The sequence below is a fragment of the Vigna unguiculata genome, chromosome 1 (assembly GCF_037176805.1).
Source record: "Vigna unguiculata cultivar grain cowpea cultivar isolate G323 ecotype 2 chromosome 1, ASM3717680v1, whole genome shotgun sequence".
NCBI classification, from domain to species: domain Eukaryota; kingdom Viridiplantae; phylum Streptophyta; class Magnoliopsida; order Fabales; family Fabaceae; genus Vigna; species Vigna unguiculata.
The window spans coordinates 46,908,655-46,922,603 of NC_140792.1; the positions used below are offsets into that span (position 1 = coordinate 46,908,655).

The following is a 13,949-nucleotide window of genomic DNA, read 5'->3' on the forward strand; positions in this document are numbered from 1 at the left end:
AAATTTTCGATTTTAGAATTGCATAAATATACCCTTTTGATAGGATGATGTTTTATTATCTTGTGCAACAGGTGGAGAGAAATTGAGAAAGGTACGTATATGATGGTGAAGAGGAAAAAACAACAAAGGTTGTAAGGCAAAAAATAAATACTTGAATTTTGACACATAATATAATTTAAATGATATTAGTTTAATAAAAAAAAAATTCATTTACTTAACAAATATTAAAACTCATTTGAGTAAAAAAAGTAGTAAAAACTTAAATTTTATAAGTTTAAATATAAAAACAAAATTACTAATTATATTATTTATTTTATCTTCACTTAAAATGAAAGCATTACAAAACATTATACTTTAACTTATATAATCTTTTGTACTAACCTCGGTTGGAGGTGTCTTTAAACTTTTATCTATAAGACCCAATTTGAATTTTACATTGAAAAGAGATGATTGTAACTTTATTTTAAGCTCAATAGTTATTAACATCTAAAACTTGGAAAAAATAAATTATTCTTAGTCAAGACGATTAAAAGGACAAATAATGTTAGAATATAGTTTTGTTCATTATTAGTCATGGAAACAAGAATAGAAAAAAAGAAAAAGAAGTAAATGAAAGATTAACCACATTTTTTTACCACTCTTGATACCATGTGAAAAAAGGAAATAAAATAAAAAAACAAATTTGTATGTTAATTAAATGAAACAACAACAAATATATACACGAGATAATGCTTATAATTATCTTATGTTTTTTAATTTTAGAATACAGTCCCCGTATATCTTTAGCTAATTCCTATAAGTTAGTTAATCTAATAAGAATAATTATAGTAGTTTATTAATAAAATTATTGAGATTGTATTGATTTCTTTATAGAACCAAAGTAAAGTTTTATTTTTTCAAAATTATTCTTTATTAAATACAATCTATGATTATAAAATAACTCTCATGACAAAATAGTGTAAAGTAAAGTTGTAGTTAAAATTTAGTGTGATATTTTTTATTTTTGCATCATCAATATATTTTAAGTAATTCTAACCGGTGAGGGCAGATGAAAAAGAAAATTGATCGTAATAAGTGATGGTATTTCTCAAATTTTAAAATGTTGAATATATAGCATACAGCGAAAATGATCAAATAGGCAAATCTGTGTTAACCTAAAAAGTGAAGCAAGAAGAAGATGATCGGCGTCGGAAAGGCCAAGCAGTACGGTAACGTCCTTGACAAGCCCCTCACCAGGGGCAAGCAAGAGGTCCCTTCTCTCTCTCTCTCCCCCTTTCAACCACTTCGTCAAGATCAACTATCCAGATCTCGCATTTTTCATCACTTTGATCCCGTGCTTCCAATTCCACTGCTAATATGATGTGTTGTTGCAGGTTAGTTTGAGTGCATTCGCGTTCTTGTTTTCGGAGCTTGTTCAGTACAACCAAACGCAGGTCGATAATATTGGGGAACTCGAACGAAGGTTATCATCCATTGCATTTTGAATTAATCGAAATCGTTTATCGGTTTTGTTTTTATTTTATCCGTAGGTTAAAACTTGTGAGATCGTGGGATAAAAAGTAGGTACTTGATTGTTGAGGATGATTTATTTTGCTTTGATGGATCCAGAAAGTTAACAATTAGTCTGAAATGTTAGTTACAACTGAATAGTTCCTTCGTACTTTGTTTTAAACTTAAAGAAGCTTGAAGATATACAGATTCTAGACTGATTTGGCTTGAAAACATCATTTTCCTGATCCTTTATTGTATATATTTTCAAATTGACGCGAATTAGTTTATTGGTTTAGCATCTAACAATGCAAATCTACCAGACTGGAGGATGCTGGATATGCGGTTGGGGCACGAGTTCTTGAGCTGCTTTGCCACAGGGATAAGGTATGGTTTTGGGCACAACTTTTTGTAACCGTTTTCTTTGTTTATCACAACCGGGGTTAGAAATCAAAGGTAATCCTTGACCCTGATAAGAGGGGATACTATACTGGGTAATCCAGCAGTTTCCTCTCTTTGAAGGATTTATCACTTTGAATGGCATAAAACTATGCATCCTTATTATATTTCGATCCATGAGCTTGTGCTTGGAGTCTTGGACTGTTGTAAGCTAAATGACCTATCACTTGGGTTCGATTATTTTTCAAACAAACAAAGGAGGAGCAGAAGATAAAACACTTGTGTTCAGATCATCCCAAGTGATTTCTGAGCCTGTGGCATTTTCATAACCATCTCTACTCGCTTATTCTTCTTGATTAGGTTATTTGGTAATGACAATTCGTTACTACGAAAAATGAAGTCTTATCAGTAGCTGTACAAGCCATCCACCATTATAATTAACAACTCTTAATTGCACCTAGACTAATAGATGTGACATTTCTACTCTCTGTATTAATCAGACTGAACCACCCCTTTGGCGTGTTAACCATCGATCTATAAAGTGAGAGAATCCAGGCACATTCTTTTTTTTGTCAATGTGATATCATGGTTCAAAGAGGGGCCTGTATGTTGGTTTATTTAGCAATTTGATTGTTTGTGTATATTGAAACTTGACCCTAACTGATTTAATTTTCGTCATGAGGGTGGAATGCATCTGTACTTTTTTGTTATTTTTGCATGAGGTTAGCATGATTGATGTATAGTTATTCTTAAACTACAGGGAAACAGAAGGGAGACACGGCTGTTGGGTATTCTTTCTTTTGTACACAGTACAGTGTGGAAAGTACTATTTGGAAAGGTTAGCACCTTTTATCAAAATTTGCTTTTGTTCCATCATTACCTGAATTCTCTTGATGTTTGGAAAAGTGAAATAAATGTTGTGTTACACCAGCATATGAAGTATCCTTTGCTTAGATACATGAGATTTTTTTTAATTTTTTTGAGCCTTTGTCATCCTGTTATGCATAGCCTTAGCAGACTGGCAAAAAGGTTCTGTGAAATTCTGTTAGAGAAGAACAATATTCACCTTGCAATCTTGAAAAGAAGATTATCGTAGCTGTGAATCGTGCATTACATGACAATGTAGACTACTTTTTATACAAAGCCATTTTGATTGTTCACTCTTGAAAGTTGTGATGGTTGGCTTTAGCAAGCTTGTGTGGTTTTTCACAGTAATCTTAAGGTTCATCTTGATTTGGTATTTGGAATTAGACCACTGCCTACTCTAAGGCCCTTTAAATGTTGAGCAAGTAAATATATTGTGGTTTTATTTTATATTCTATTGGTTACTAGGTCTTATTCCCCTAATCATGGATGTCCGTTGAACTGATCTCTGGTGCTTGGGAGCATGCTGGGTTGGGTTGATCATCATCATGTCATGTTTACTTGTTTATACAAAGAATCATTAATCATTGATGAAATGTTGGTTCTTGGCGAACCTGTATATTTTAGTCATGCGTTCTACATCATGATTTCCCATTTGTCTTTTGGAAATTCCCCTTTGCTGATCTAGTGAGAGACCTGAAACACAGTGCGTTAGCTGTGCGAATTGTCCAATACCTGCCTAGGCATATATCTTGTAGTTATGATCTAAGTAAGAGATATGACTTGAACCCAATGAAACTTTGATACCATTTGTTTTTAATAATCGAGCACTAGTTTTCTACTCTGGTTTTTCATGTCATGTACTCGTTTCCCTTGGAATGCGTTAAGTTGTCAACTATATTAATTTTTTAGCAGCTCCTTAAGTTTCAATGCTTTTCTTCTTATATTAGGTAGCTGATTCACTGGAGAAAGGAACCGAACATGAAGATGAATACATGATTAGTGAAAAAGAGCTTCTAGTAAACAAGTAATTTCAGTCGCGGCATTTTATTTGACTGTTACATACTATATTTTCGTTCATCAATTAGTTGTGAGTAAGCTTGTATGGATCTCTGCTTTATAGATTCATTTCTATCCCAAAGGACATGGGGACGTTTAACTGTGGAGCATTTGTTGCTGGAATAGTACGGGTATGTATTTTGCCATGCTCAGTTACTGTCATCTGATTATCTAATCCTTATAGAAAGTGTCCAAATCAGTAGTTTTGTTTTGTTTCATCTATGGATGAAGGGCGTTTTGGACGGTGCCGGATTTCCAGCTGTAGTAACTGCGCATTTTGTGCCCATGGAAGGTCAACAACGACCACGGACGACAATTTTGATAAAATTTGCTGAAGAGGTATACTTCCATTGCTTTTACTTGTTACGTGTACGTATGCTGATAGCTAAATTACAAACTGATAGTTTCCTTTTCGGTTTCTACCTACCAGGTGCTACAAAGAGAAGCAAGATTAGGCTGATATTTATACAAGGAATTTTTAATTATGATATCTGTAATGCTGTACACCACCATAGAAAGATGTGGAACTTACACCACTGCATGTGAAAAAGTAATTTAGGATTTTTCATTACCCTATTGATTTTTCTGAACTCGTGTTTTTTATTCTGATGTATGTTATGGTCGGAATTATCCTTACACACTGTACAAAAAATCTCGTGTTCGTGTTGATGCTATTATTTTCAATTTCTGTCACCCCTTGTAATAATTGAGCATAACCTAGGAAATGAAAGCTTGATTTGCTAGCAAGCCATGGCATTAAAATCGCCTATGGATTCTCCGTCATCTCAACGATTGGTATGCTTTAGAAATAAAAGAGAGCGTGATATAAAAAAAATATAAACATAAATTATATATATATATATATATATATATAATCAGCAACATTAATTATATTTGTCATAGGCAGTTGAAACTTGACAAATTAAAGTTGTTGAAAAAGGAAAGTTAGTATTAAATTTGAAGGGTTTATTACATTTATTTGATATTTTATATAAACGAAAAACATTTTATAACAAAACCGTGTTTAAATTCGATAAGATTAATAGAAATGATAAAGTTTGTACATTGAATGCTTGTATCTTTTGTAACGAATAATTTTTCTTAAAAATTGAATAGGATTAATATACTAGGAAAATACTTGTTATTATTATGTGTTGGATATGCTTGTCTTCTGTCATTTTGTTTTATTTAGTTAAAGTTTAACTATTATAATATTTTTTATTATCTTTTATATTAATTTTTAATATATATATATATATATATATATATTTCATATTACTTTCGTGATTTGCTAGCCTGAAGTGTTTATGAAATATTATATTGATTTATGTTTTGAAATATTAAATTTTATATTTAATTTTATAAGGTGGTTTAGCGTAAGTCGGAAGGGCGGTGTGAAAGGTTGTGTTTAGAAGTAAAAGATGGAAGAGTTGTCAATTTAACTCTTTTCACTTAGTTTTTTTAACAGGAATCCAAATACGTCCTTTTAATAATTTTGCTCGCTCTAGGAGTATAGATGATTTTTTTTACTGTACGTAGATCATTTTTCCTACTAAAATACTAACGACCGTTGAGTCTGTTGTAAAATCAGCGGTTATTGGGACAAGTACGGTCCATCTTTCTGAAATCACGGATGCTGTAAATCAAATGGCAATCCAATTTCAAAATTCACAATTTAATAAACAAAAGTGTCGAGCAAGAGACCGAATCCAAGATCGAATGATTAATCGTGGCATGACACATCTGTTCCTCTCTTTTCTCTTCCCACCGAAAAATGCACGAATCCTTGACCATTCATGTGAACATCCCTGTCACGTGATATATACCATGGTTGTTCTTATTGGTTCTGTGGCATTTCTATATTCATTAAAATGTTCTCATGCAAACCTTCTACAGCACCCGTCTCTCTTTCGCTATGCACTCGTGGCCGTCAACTCCTTCATTTTCTCATGTGACTCCTTTTTTTGTGTCCGTGACTTCCTCCCTTTGCTACAGACAAATTACACTTCTCCAAGATACCCGTCTTCTAACTAGTTTTATGTCCAATTTCCTGGCGTAAGTTTCGCCAATAATAACCACAGTAACATAACTACTATATCCTAATCAAACATGCATTTATTTTCAATGTATTCATCACAAAATGGCTTATCTTCAGCTCAAGTGTTCAATAAAGAAGTCACATGTTTGGACTTTCTGCTTGCCCCGTTTGCCGCACTTGATCATGTGACCTATCACATAACGTCCACCTAACCAACCCTTCTTAAACACAATCTTCTGAGTCCAATATTATTCTCACTAAAAATGACAACTTTTGAAACAATTAATTTGGAGTTAATTAATTAATTCATTCATATATACCCGATGACAAGTTAAGTAATCTCCCATGTCCCACGTTATAAATATAAACAAACCATCACTCCATTCCCTGAACCCTCTAATTCTGTCTGTCTCAGAAGTGCACATGCGAAAAGAGATGGCTTCAGCCACCACATTTTCCCTAATGTTACACTTTCTGTTGTTAATATTATGTTCTTCGTTTCATCAACCAAGCTCAGCATTCACATCGCAAGAGTACCAGGAGGCTCTTGAGAAATCCATTCTCTTCTTTGAGGGACAACGGTCTGGAAAATTGCCTTCCAACCAGCGACTAACATGGAGGGGAGATTCTGGATTGTCCGATGGCTCTTCATATCATGTATATATACACATTGATATGTAATTAAAATTTTGAACTAAACTGTCTTATGGTTTTGTTGCTCACTAACAGTTTAATCATGATTAATGTTGTAATTCAGGTAAACCTGGTAGGTGGTTATTATGATGCTGGAGATAACGTTAAGTTTGGGTTGCCAATGGCCTTTACTACTACATTGTTAGCATGGAGTGTGATTGAATTTGGAAGCTCGATGATGGAGCAGATTGAAAACGCTAGAGCTGCTATCCGCTGGAGCACAGATTACCTTCTTAAGGCTGCCACTACCACCCCTGACACATTATATGTCCAAGTGAGCATACTTTTTTAACAGCCACCAATTTAAGTTCCATGCCTAGTTTGATTCTAAGAAAAACCATGAAAGAAAATTGATAGAAATGAACAAGAAATGTTGATTGATGCAGGTAGGAGACCCGAACATGGATCACAAGTGTTGGGAAAGGCCTGAAGATATGGACACTCCACGTAATGTATATAAGGTATCAGCTCAAAACCCAGGATCAGATGTAGCAGCAGAAACGGCAGCTGCACTGGCAGCTTCTTCAATAGTCTTCAGAGATTCGGATTCAGCATATTCCTCCAAATTGCTTCAAGCAGCCATCAAAGTAATTAATAAATATACATAAACCGTTCCTCCATTTTCATTTCTTGATAAGTGTTCTGTATGTTAATTGTCTAATCAATGTTTCTTTTCAGGTATTCAATTTTGCAGACCGTTACAGGGGTTCTTACAGTGATTCTCTTGGTTCTGTTGTCTGTCCATTCTACTGCTCTTACTCCGGATACCATGTAAGGCACATGCAGCTTCAAAAACTTAATTACATTTGTAACAATGAAACATGTGGCACGAATACGTGGTTTCTAATTGGACTTGTTTTTGTCGTAAATGCTATATAGGATGAACTTCTGTGGGGTGCATCATGGATTTATAAAGCCTCAGGAACTAGCTCGTACATGCAATATATTCGATCCAATGGCCACATTTTAGGCGCCGATGACGATGGTTTCTCCTTCAGCTGGGATGACAAGCGACCCGGAACTAAAATCCTCCTTTCCAAGGTACCCTCTGTTTACTTTCAACTCAAATTTCCTATTTTAGAGTGAAAAAACTGAATTTTTTTCATAAACTAAAATAAACTAGTAAAACATTTACGTTTTACAGAATTGATGAGATAAAAGTTAAACATACAAATTGATTTTAGGTTCAAACTTTGTATATATATGTGTCACTTACAAGGTTTATTTTGCATGGACTCGGTGTCAGGAATTCTTGGAGAAAAATTCAGAAGAGTTCCAATTATACAAGGCACATTCAGATAATTACATTTGCTCGCTAATGTCTGGAATACCTGGTTCTCAGGCTCAGTACACTCGAGGTAAGAAAATCTCGATTATTTATTATTTATCCTCATGGTTCATTAGAAAAAAAATATTGAAAAAGTAAGAGACTAGCAAGATCTGGTATTCAGAAAAGAAACATATTTGATGTTTTTCATAAAAACTTTTCATTCATTGTTTTATTTGTTGTTTTGTAGTGAAATGTTTGAGTGTGAAATTGTGCAGGGGGGCTTCTTTACAAGGGGAGTGAGAGCAATTTACAGTACGTGACATCGACAAGTCTCCTTCTGTTGACATACGCTAAGTATCTTTCTGCAAACGGGGGCAGTGTGAGATGTGGGACTTCAACGGTCACGGGTGACAACCTCGTAAACCTAGCCAAAACACAAGTTGATTACATTTTGGGAGATAATCCAAGAAAGATGTCTTATATGGTGGGTTTTGGGGAGCAGTACCCAAAGCATGTCCACCACAGGGGTTCCTCTCTACCTTCGGTTCGTGCCAGGACTCAGCACATTTCCTGCAACGAAGGGTTTCAGTATCTGTATTCAGGCTCTCCCAATCCAAATGAGCTTGTTGGAGCCATAGTTGGTGGTCCTGACAGCAATGATAACTTTTCCGATGATCGAAACAACTATCAGCAATCAGAACCAGCAACGTACATCAATGCACCCTTTGTAGGTGCTGTTGCCTATTTCTCTGCTAAACAATAGTGTGGTAGTAAGAGAGTAGTACCTATAGTTAACGCTTGTATTTAATTAGAAGAATCTCAGTATGGCGTTAGCCCCATATCGTTTAGGTCCGTGATGAATGTTTCCACCCGACAAGCAAGGTTTTTTCTCAAATCTAACATTCTCTTCTATCTATAAAATGTCTTTCATAAAGTAATATTAAGTTTAAGTTTATTAAAAATTATAAAATGGAATGGATATAAACATGTATTTGAGAATTATTTGTTCTTCTTGTTACATGCTATGGTGATTTTTGTTTTAATTTTCTCCCAGCATTTTTTAAAAACAAGTCAACATAAAAATTATTTTATCAAATTCGTTACACATTGTCATAATAGCACATGGTATATGTAACGTTTAATTAAGATATTTTTCAGGACAATGATCCTAAAATATACATGTACCCTAAAGTTTAAAATATCATACTTAAATAAAATTATCTTATTTTCATAAGCTTGAATTGTGTATCTTAAACCATAATAAATATCTCTCTTTCTGAGAAAAAATAAAACACTAAATCAATAAGTACTATATTGAAAAAGAAAAGTATTAAATGTCAGAAATAAGAAACTGACATTTTCAAAAACTGTGTAAAATATTGAAAAGGGAAAATATATTTTTAATTCCTCAGTGTTTAGAGACATTTTCTTTCATAATATTTTTAGTTCTTATTGTTAAGGGTCACTATTAAGGGATGGTATGACACATATGTTGACTAATATATGTTTTATCTGTCTCTGTTTTTGGGGAGTACTGTTCTCCCAGAAAGAAAAGTGAGTATTTCCCTAGTTTGTATCAAATAATTTATATATAGAAAGAAAAAGACTTATTTGCCCTGAATAGTGTTTTAACCCATTTTCAGAATTGCAAAGAAATGAAACGAAAATCCCGTGTAAAGATAAAATTACGCATTCATTCTTGTTAAACACAATTTATTTGAACAAATATAATCTATTGTATATATGCATAAACGTAGATGATAATCTATTACCTTATATATATATATATATATATATATATATATATATATATATAATATTACAATAAAAATAATTGTAATAGTAAATTACAAAAAAAAATATTATTATTAATATTAAAATAAAATATATAATTTAAATATTAAATAAAATTAATTTCTAATAGTAAAATAATTTTGATTATTTTATAAATATATAATTTTATGTATTTTTAAAAACTATTATGTCTATCAAATAACTTATAATAACTATCACAAACATTTTATTTTTCATTTTTCACTTTTTCTTTTGATTGAAATAACCTCATTTTTCACTATCTTTTGTTTTGTTTTATCAAATTTCATGTAGTTTTTTTTTTTTTTGTCCAGATTTAATGAGTCATATTAGCATAAAATTAACTTTTATAGCGATAAACAAACAGGAAATATGTGACTAAAGTAACAGGTACTTGTCTGAAGATAGCATATATATTTTTCTAGATGCAGAGAAAATTGAAAATGAATCGTTGGTTTAACATATTAAGCAGCTGCTCCAACAGCTACACCACCCTTGAGCCTGGATTTACCGTATAATGTTTCTTCAAATCGTATGATCTCATTCTTGGATCCATAAGCAACTTGAGTTCTCTCATCAATGTTATTGATCACCTTGTCCAGCACAGACTGATGGCCATCACTGCTGTAACCTCCAGCGTTTTCAATCAACAGCCCTAAAGGAGCTACCTCAAACAACAGTCTCAGCTTCGCTTTCGCCGATGGTGATGCCACGTTCGTGAAGATGCCTTTTTCTTTTACAATAATCTGCAATTTTTAAATCATGTTGATTGTTATACCAGGTTCACAGAACATCCATGTCTCATAAACAATATAAAAAACTGCTCTGCCTTAAAACATTATGCATGACTGTGTTTAAGAAAAGAACCTGGTTCACATCCGGCACCATTCCTCCGGTGTATCTCAATGTGTATTTTTCGTTGACGTAGTAGTCGATCAACTGTTGGAGGAAAAAGAAAGCTGTAAGTAATATTAAACATTATTAGAACACTAAAAGCTTCCTTTACTGGTATGAGAATACAGGTAGACCTTAGCATAATCGAGGTTGTCAGATGTGGCTCTCAAATTTCCTGGAGAAAATAGTTTTCCTTCACCAATTTCTGTGGTCTCTTTGACATGCTGCCATTTTCCTGAAATATGAAATATATACATCAGAAACGAAAAACAACGAAGGAACGAACATAAAGAGTTTACTTGTTGAGTAATGAGGAAAGTCATTGACAATGACAAGTTCCATTTTAAGTGAGCATGGAGTAATGTAGTAATGTGTGACTTCTTGCTTACTGGATTCTAGTAAATGTTATCTTACCTTCATCAAGAAGAAGAAATTCATGGGTGCCTGGGAAGCCTTTTATAGCAAGCACATATGTGGTTCTAGGACCCATAACCCCCATGGCTGCTGCAACTTGATCTCTTCCGGTGACCCCTGTCAACTTATCTCCCGGCCACACGCCAAAAATGGTGCCCACTGTGAAATTTGTGTCCACAATGCTGGAGCCGTCAAGGGGATCAAATGCAACACTAAATCCACCTGTTTGTTGCATATTCACACAAATGCATCACCTCAAAAGTTACATTTTGTAATACAGGCACACCTCAATTCAATTGCCAGTTTAACATAATTATTATGGCAGACCTTCAACTGGACCTCCCATGTCCTGGAGCTCTGGTTCTTCTTCAGAGCAAGCATACTTGCAGAAATGGGAGTAATTCAACGCCTTTCAATACAACATTGAAGATGTCAATTTCATCACATTGAAAGTAAGACATCTATTTATGATATATTTATCATCGGCTTTTATGTTAACTGATTTAAAAATTATACTAATAATGACTTTTGATAACAGTTCATCACCTGTCCTGGTCATACCATAACAGAGTGTCCCTAAGAAATCATTTGAACTGGTTTTCATTCTGAGAAATAAAATTGTCGATGAAAAGTTTTCGAACAACAGATCCCAACATAACAACTGATAACTAAAGTACTTTTTCTCTTACTAATAATTCTACTACTATTCATTTCATAATCCTGCACAAGAGCCACACATTTATGGGTCCCTTTTGTTGCACCAATCAAGAATGCATGAATTGGGTTAGTTAAACTATAACTGTGGAGAAATATGATGCAGAAGAATCTGATTTTGATTGTTTAATTGGGTAGAAACTTATTGCAAAATACTGGTCTAACCTCAAAGAGGAGCTGGTTAGCCAACATATCCACTGCAAGTTGCTCGTCCCCAAAAGAATTAACGCACTGCGTTCCACCACAAGAAGCCGTCTTCACTTTGAAGGAAATCGTTCTTAATGCCTCTCCCATGGACACCAACAACCTGATCAACCCCTTATCTGGTGTTGCTTTTGTGAGGAATTCTTCCTACAATACACAAACACCAACATCAGTTTATTTCACGTGCATGTGAACCAAAATACCAAAAGTTTGATATTGATATATGAACTTTGCACTGTCTAGATAACTCACCAGACTGTCACCAATTTCGCATCTGGTTACGACTGAAGAAGACTTTGTCTTGGAAACCTTCAGTGTCGATTTGGATGCCACCCTTAGCGATTCTCCAAAAAAAGAGCTCGATTTCAGACTCTATCATTGCAAACAATGTGGTGGTCGATATCTCATATAAAGAATTTAGTTGCAGAAAGAAAGAAAAAGGAGCATGGTAGGTAAAAGTAGAATTAAAAAGATTGAATCTGCATACCCTGAAGGCAAAAGATGGAGAGATGGAGGGTGGAGAGTGCTTGGAAGAAACAGTTGGTAAGAAAGGGCCGCGGGTGTAGCATGCTATGCCAGTTTCCATGGCTGCAAAGAAGAGGATGTCCAAAGGTTAAAGATGAAGTTGTGTTATTTTATGTTATTGCATTGATTGATAGATAGATAGTGAGACTAAGAAGGGAGAGGAGGGGATAGCAATTTTAGATATGTGGCTAACTATGTGTGTAGTGCCACGTGGCAGGTGCCGAGTAGATAGGCTAATGAAACTGCATTTTGGTATGAATATTTAGCATCGCATGTATTTATGTGGTTGTGCTATGGTCCTTTATTAACGAGATATGGTGGGGGAGATGCTAGCCACCACCGTTTGTTACTACCTGATTTGTGTTTAACTCTGTCTTCTGCTACGTGTGCTGTGGTCGCTCCTGTTTCACTTTTTAGCAACCAAAATATAAATTTAGGTTAAAGATAAGAATTTATTGAGACTAGGGTAAAGGAATATGAGGTACATTTAATCTAAAAGGGTTTTTATGTCAGCAATATTAAACTAAACCAAAAATATATATATATATATATATATATATATATATACAAAATCTGAATTAATTGTTTTATAATGAGAACTAGTATACGAGTAAATGCTCGTAAAATATTAAAATATAGGGATAAATATGTTTTTTATTTTTTAAATTTTGGTGAATTTTGAAATTAGTCGTTTTTTGAAATTTTATAACAATCTAGTCCTCCGTCTTTAGAAATATATGGATTTAGTCTTTTTTATTAAAAAAATTTTTATTAAGTTTATTTGACATTTTAAACGCATTTTATGATAATATTTGAGTTAATATTGATGCAGAAATGTATCAAACGGTGTAAACAATTCAAATATACTATCATGAAATACGCTTGAAACATTAGATAAACTTAATAAAATTTGGTTAAAATGACTAAATTTATGTATTTTTAAAGAAGAATGACTAAATTGATCAAAAAAATTTTAAAAAATTAATTCTAAATTTCACTAAAAGTTGAGTAACAAAAATATATTTAATCCTAAAATATATTAAATTAGAAAGTCTCATTTGGTTTGAAAGTAGTTCCACCAGCCAAAATTTAATGTTATATGGAATATTTTACATCACATATTGCCTATTGATCTGGATGTGTAACATAAGGGGTAAGATTATGCTAACTTATTTATTTGTTATTGATATACTGGTGCAGGTTTAGACTTATTGCAGTAGGTTTTTCAGGATATTTATGTTCAGTCTATTTTGTTCGTTATTCAGTTTATGAAATGTCAAAGCAGTCCTTTACTTAAAGTTGTTAGAGTTGTAGTTATTACTGCAGTGGTGTGGATGATTTGGCATATGATAAACAATTACAGATTTCAATTTCAATTCAACACACAAAATTAAAAAAACTTTTCATTTAAATTGATGTAATGTACTTATATTTTTTGTAGTTTTTCCTGCACAATATAATTTTTTTCATTACTCTTATGTTTTCTTATGTTTCACCTTTATTATAAATGTGTTTCACAGAATATGAATACTTTTTGGTGTATTAAATTATTAAAAAATGTTTTGGAACCGTGAA

General features: G+C 33.2%; 3 protein-coding genes across 3 annotated transcripts; 2 read left to right on the forward strand and 1 right to left on the reverse strand.

Annotated features, from left to right (window-relative positions):
• Positions 1-1,068: 1,068 nt before the first annotated feature.
• On the forward strand, positions 1,069-4,503 carry LOC114177263 (Transport protein particle (TRAPP) component). The gene is made up of 8 exons (XM_028062541.1): positions 1,069-1,249; positions 1,374-1,462; positions 1,812-1,875; positions 2,648-2,725; positions 3,702-3,778; positions 3,875-3,941; positions 4,042-4,149; positions 4,241-4,503. The coding sequence occupies exons 1-8, from the start codon at positions 1,178-1,180 to the stop codon at positions 4,268-4,270; spliced, it is 585 nt and encodes a 194-aa protein (XP_027918342.1). The 5' UTR covers positions 1,069-1,177; the 3' UTR covers positions 4,271-4,503.
• A 1,690-nt stretch (positions 4,504-6,193) lies between these two features.
• Positions 6,194-8,749, forward strand: LOC114180211 (endoglucanase 1-like). Its single transcript, XM_028066512.2, has 7 exons — positions 6,194-6,505; positions 6,606-6,815; positions 6,928-7,128; positions 7,220-7,312; positions 7,421-7,582; positions 7,788-7,899; positions 8,087-8,749. Exons 1-7 carry the CDS (start codon positions 6,194-6,196, stop codon positions 8,572-8,574), a joined length of 1,578 nt encoding a protein of 525 aa, XP_027922313.2. The 3' UTR covers positions 8,575-8,749.
• A 1,203-nt stretch (positions 8,750-9,952) lies between these two features.
• Positions 9,953-12,603, reverse strand: SBPASE (sedoheptulose-bisphosphatase). Its single transcript, XM_028060319.2, has 8 exons — positions 12,337-12,603; positions 12,102-12,221; positions 11,811-11,996; positions 11,259-11,340; positions 10,932-11,153; positions 10,652-10,752; positions 10,491-10,562; positions 9,953-10,369 (listed from the first exon to the last, which is right to left on the reverse strand). Exons 1-8 carry the CDS (start codon positions 12,433-12,435, stop codon positions 10,088-10,090), a joined length of 1,164 nt encoding a protein of 387 aa, XP_027916120.1. The 5' UTR covers positions 12,436-12,603; the 3' UTR covers positions 9,953-10,087.
• Positions 12,604-13,949: the final 1,346 nt, after the last annotated feature.